Source organism: Papaver somniferum, chromosome 7 (genome assembly GCF_003573695.1).
Source record: "Papaver somniferum cultivar HN1 chromosome 7, ASM357369v1, whole genome shotgun sequence".
NCBI classification, from domain to species: domain Eukaryota; kingdom Viridiplantae; phylum Streptophyta; class Magnoliopsida; order Ranunculales; family Papaveraceae; genus Papaver; species Papaver somniferum.
In genome coordinates, this window is record NC_039364.1 from 262093398 (window position 1) to 262098249 (window position 4852).

The following is a 4852-nucleotide window of genomic DNA, read 5'->3' on the forward strand; positions in this document are numbered from 1 at the left end:
TGTAGTAAGATGATTCGTTCACTCAGACTTGTTGAAATTGTTTTTAGGATTAATAAAGGAAAAACACTAAAAATATACAAATTATGTCACAAGATGAAGAGACGCTGATACGCGGGATTCCACTACTTTTCATATTTTTATGGTTCAGTCATTAACTCTAGACAATATAGCTCAAACAAAAGAAGTTGTGACTCTAGTTCTTTGCCAAAAATAGATTTCGTAAAATATTATTTGTAAGTTAAAAGCATGACGCATCTAAAGTATTTAGAACTAAGCATGCGACATCTAACAAAATAACAAATAATTAATAGAAATCATAGAGCAATTAAATCTATGCAAAAAGTTAATAAAAGAATTAATTCATTTACCACAATCATGAAAAGTTGTTTCCTACGTTGTCCCAGTGATGGGGTCTAGCTCATCATGTTGTTGGAAACACGCTCAAAAATCATTATTATTGCTCAAAGGGTGTTTACAAATGATGAAAAGGGAGAAATAATTCAAAACCGGGTTTGTAACAATTATATTTGTTACAAACCAGAGAACTACGACCCTCATCTGTGGGTCGTTACCACTATAGCATATAAGACTGTCTCGCGACTGTCGTATTCACTGTAGCATAAACGACTGCTTGCGTGTGTCAATGTTCTTCGTCTTCTAAGGTTTCTGCAGCAGCAGAACCAACTCTGCAACTCGATCAAACTCCTCTCTTTTCTTCCCCTAACTCTCCATCCTCCTGTATTTTCTTCCCCTAACTCTCCATCCTCTCTCATAACCCTCAGCACCCTTTATATACTCTCCAGAATAAAAAATACTCGCCAATAACTCCGAATAATCTTCATTACTCGATAATATTCTTCACTGCCAGTCACGAGATTTCTTCCCTTTTTACAGCTTCTCACGCGTCTGTATCCATCCACCATACTCTTAACAGACTCATACACGTCATAGAATATGATATACATGCTCTGACCTCGTGCAATCTTTCCAAGAATAAAGAAAATTCCGAGAATAACTCATGGGGATATATGATGCTCTGTTTTCTTCCAATCGGTGATACAACCGTACTTTGACGAGTCTAAGAGGATTACCAGCCCTGTTTGCGGTTAACAAGCTCAAACCAAGCTAAAACTTCGATTGAATTTCACCAGAAACTTTCCAAACCAAATCTAGAATATTTTTCCCGTGAACACGCAACTCTGTTTCCTTCTCGCCGATTATCTGGTCCAACTGGATTGATTTTGAATATCACACCACGTTTGTTAAGCCCATATGAACAAATCCAATCAAATTCAGCCGTTTAGTCTCATTGAAACGAGCTCAAATCGCAACCCTAATTTCGGCAGCTGAAGGTTGGTTTTTCCCGCCGGTTTTCATGATTCAAATGAAGAAGAAAGGGTATCCCCCTAAACAAACTGGGGGTGCGACTAGCAGGTGCCCAACTGAGGTGCCCCTTAGTATTTGAGGTGTCCCTTAACCAAAATGAGAATCCGCATAACACGTGTCCTCGGGTGCCAAAATCAACTTTTCGAGCCGAATTTTCCAAAAATGTTTATTTCCCAAAAATGCCTACAAACACATAAAATAACAAAATTAGTACAAAATCGAGTACCAACAATACGAAACATTGAGGACAAATTAGACACATAAATGCGTCTATCAGCTTTCATATGAAAGATTTGCGCAATCTCAAGTATTTTCTTGGTATTGAAATGTCTCGAGGAGCTGATGGTATGTTTTTATCTCAACGGAAATACACCTTGGATATTCTGTCTGAGACTGGACTTCTCGGAGCCAAACCAGCTTCTTCACCCATTGATCAAACATCATCGTCTAGCTCTAGATGATGAACCTTTCTATTCTGACTCATCTCAGTATCGTCGGCTTATTGGACGTTTGACTTATTTGACCATTACACGTCCTGAATTGTGTTACTCGGTGCATGTGTTGGCTCAATTTATACAGTCTCCTCGGGTATCTCATTGGGAAGCTGCTCTTCGAGTTCTTCGTTATCTAAAGGGCCATCCGGGTCAAGGGATTGTTTTACGCAAGGATAGTGCTCTCCAACTTACTGCTTATTGTGATTCTGATTGGGCCTCCTGCCCACTTAGTCGTCGTTCGCTTACTGATTATTTTATTTTTTGGGGAGGCTCACCTATATCTTGGAAGACAAAGAAGCAACACACAGTATCTCGTTCTTCTGCTGAAGCCGAGTACCGTTCTATGGCTCATACTTGTAGTGAACTCACATAGCTAAAGACATTATTGAAATCTCTAGGTGTGTTTCACTCTCAGCCTATGCGTCTTTACTGTGATAGTCAATCCGCACTTCATATTGCTGCTAATCCTGTTTTTCATGAACGCACAAAACATATTGAGATTGATTGTCATTATGTACGAGATCAAATTCAGTCTGGCGCTATTATTACTTCTCATGTTCGCACAACCGCTCAGCTTGCAGACATTTTCGCCAAAGCTCTGAGTTGTCCTCAGTTTGAGCTACTTCTTCGCAAGTTGGGCATTCGCGATCTCCATGTTCCAACTTGAGGGGGAGTATTAGGAGATTTTGTATATTTATGCATATACTGTCTATATGGTTAAGAAATATAATAGTTAGGAAAGATATTATTTTGAGTTAATGCTAGCAAATATGTTTTTAGTCATCTTCCTATTTAGCCTAAGGGAATACAAATATTGTAATCAAGGTTTTCATAATAAGAAAATCTTCTGATTTCTACACCTTGTCGTTTCACTAGTGCAAAAAAATTCATTATTACAAAATGGATATTTGGGCTATTTTGTAGTTGGACTCAGTCCACTATTTAACGTGACTACTCAACAAGTACCTCTTCCCAGATATCCCCTAGAGTAACAGCAAAATCCTAGAAGAAGAAAAAAAAAACAGAAAAGGAAACAGTCTTAACCCCAAGAAATACCGACAATGCGGTAGATGATTATGATACCAAAAATTCCCTGAATATCATAACAAAATATCATTTCTTGCGCCATTTCTTCTTCTCTTCTGCCTTCCTAAATGAACCCAATGCTTAGTAAATCCAATAATGTGCAACAACCCAACAACCCCCTAATGTTATTATTATCATTACCAATGACTTTATCTCATGTCATGTCATGTCATGTGTGCTTCTATTTTTGTTTTTTCTGTCTTTATGATTCTGATATGCCTACTCTTTTTATATGTACTCTGGTCTCTAGTCTCTAGTACTAGCTTCCTATTTTCTTTCCTTCTTTTCTGTTGCTTTTTTCCTTTTTTTTTGTTTTTTTTTGCATTTGTTTTTTCCGTATTTCTTCATCACTCCCCATTTTGCTTATTCACATCTTACACGTAGGTAGAAGCTAAGAACAAGTAATACCGGCAGCACGCTTCTCTTGATCAGTCAGGACACGACGGAAATGGCACCGATGATCATAAGGACAGAAACCTCCATTTAAAATCTCTCTGCAAACTTCAGTTTTGTATCTAGGATGACGAACCACAGGACGCAGTTCACCAAATCCATCCGCAAATTGACACTGGTCCCCGTATCGACATACACCTGTTTGTACCCATTTATTGCATAGCTCGGTCTTGTACATTCCTTGAACGTATGCATCCAATTCCACTGGCACTGGGTCCTTCTTCTCATCTACAGCAGAAAGAGTAGGCATATGCACTCGTAGCTGTTCCATTCATACAACAAAAAATTACTACTAATCAAATCTAAATATTGCAACAATTTTTTTTTTTGAAAAACTTCTTTTAAATCCAAATACATACAACAAAATTTATCAATGAATCGGAAAAAAATCATCATAATTCAGAAATTCAACGGATAATTCTTACCGAAGTTCTAGGAAAGAATGGTGTAGCAGCAGCACGAAGTCCGTCAGTGGTGATTCTGTTGGAAGAAGGAGCAGTTGTATTTCTACCAGCATTCATCTTAAAATAAGAACTAGAACGAATGGAGATGCTCTTCGGCAGAGATGCTCTCTCCGGCTGAAATTGAACTGAATTCTCTTCAAATCCCTGGTTAATATTTCCAATTACCCTGGTTGGACTCGTAACTGCAGCAGCACGATGTCTGCCGGTGATTCTGTTGAAAGGAGGAGCAGTTGTATTTGTACCAGCATTCATCTTAATATAAGCACTAGAACGAACGGAGATGGTCTTCGGCAGAGATGCTCTCTCTGGCTGAAATTAAACTGAATTCTCTTCAAATCCTTGGTTAATATTCCCAATTACACTTGTTGGACTCGTAACTGGATCAGCTTCACAACTCGGTGCAACTCGGTTGTTAGGTCCACCACTAGTACCTCCGTTATCTCTGATGATGCTTGGAGAACGAAAATCGTCGATGATGGAAGAAACCAACCGATTCTTCAGATCTGCGTTTACCAATTGGAGCTTTTCATTATCACGAGCTAGATTATCATCTTTATTCAACCATAGTTTGAGACTGCTACCACATAATGCATAGATATTTTCAATTTCTTGACGCCGTATCATGAGACGAGTGAATCGACGCCGATCCTCTTTTGTTTTTCGATTAGAAGAAGAAGATGGAGAAGCGAGTGAGTTATAGATTGATGATTTTGGCAGGATAAAGGAGAAATCCTGAGAAATAATGTTGGATTAACTTCAACATAGAAGTCACTAACAAGCTGGTTAGGACAAGATTAGGAAATTGATGTAATCCTAAGGGAATTAGAAGTCATCTAGTTCTAAGAAAAGGAAAGACATGTAATAAGGTAATAGGACTAAGAAAAGAGATTCATAGTTGTATATATATATATATATATATGGTCACCAAAGTTGTGGTTGATCATATGAGCAAGATTAGAGCTTGTGTTT

The 4852-nt window shown here is 38.1% G+C and overlaps 1 protein-coding gene across 1 annotated transcript; it reads right to left on the reverse strand.

The window, feature by feature from the left end:
• Positions 1–3131: 3131 nt before the first annotated feature.
• LOC113293722 (zinc finger CCCH domain-containing protein 9-like) lies at positions 3132–4435 on the reverse strand. Its single transcript, XM_026542263.1, has 2 exons — positions 3845–4435; positions 3132–3681 (listed from the first exon to the last, which is right to left on the reverse strand). Exons 1-2 carry the CDS (start codon positions 4133–4135, stop codon positions 3358–3360), a joined length of 615 nt encoding a protein of 204 aa, XP_026398048.1. The 5' UTR covers positions 4136–4435; the 3' UTR covers positions 3132–3357.
• Positions 4436–4852: the final 417 nt, after the last annotated feature.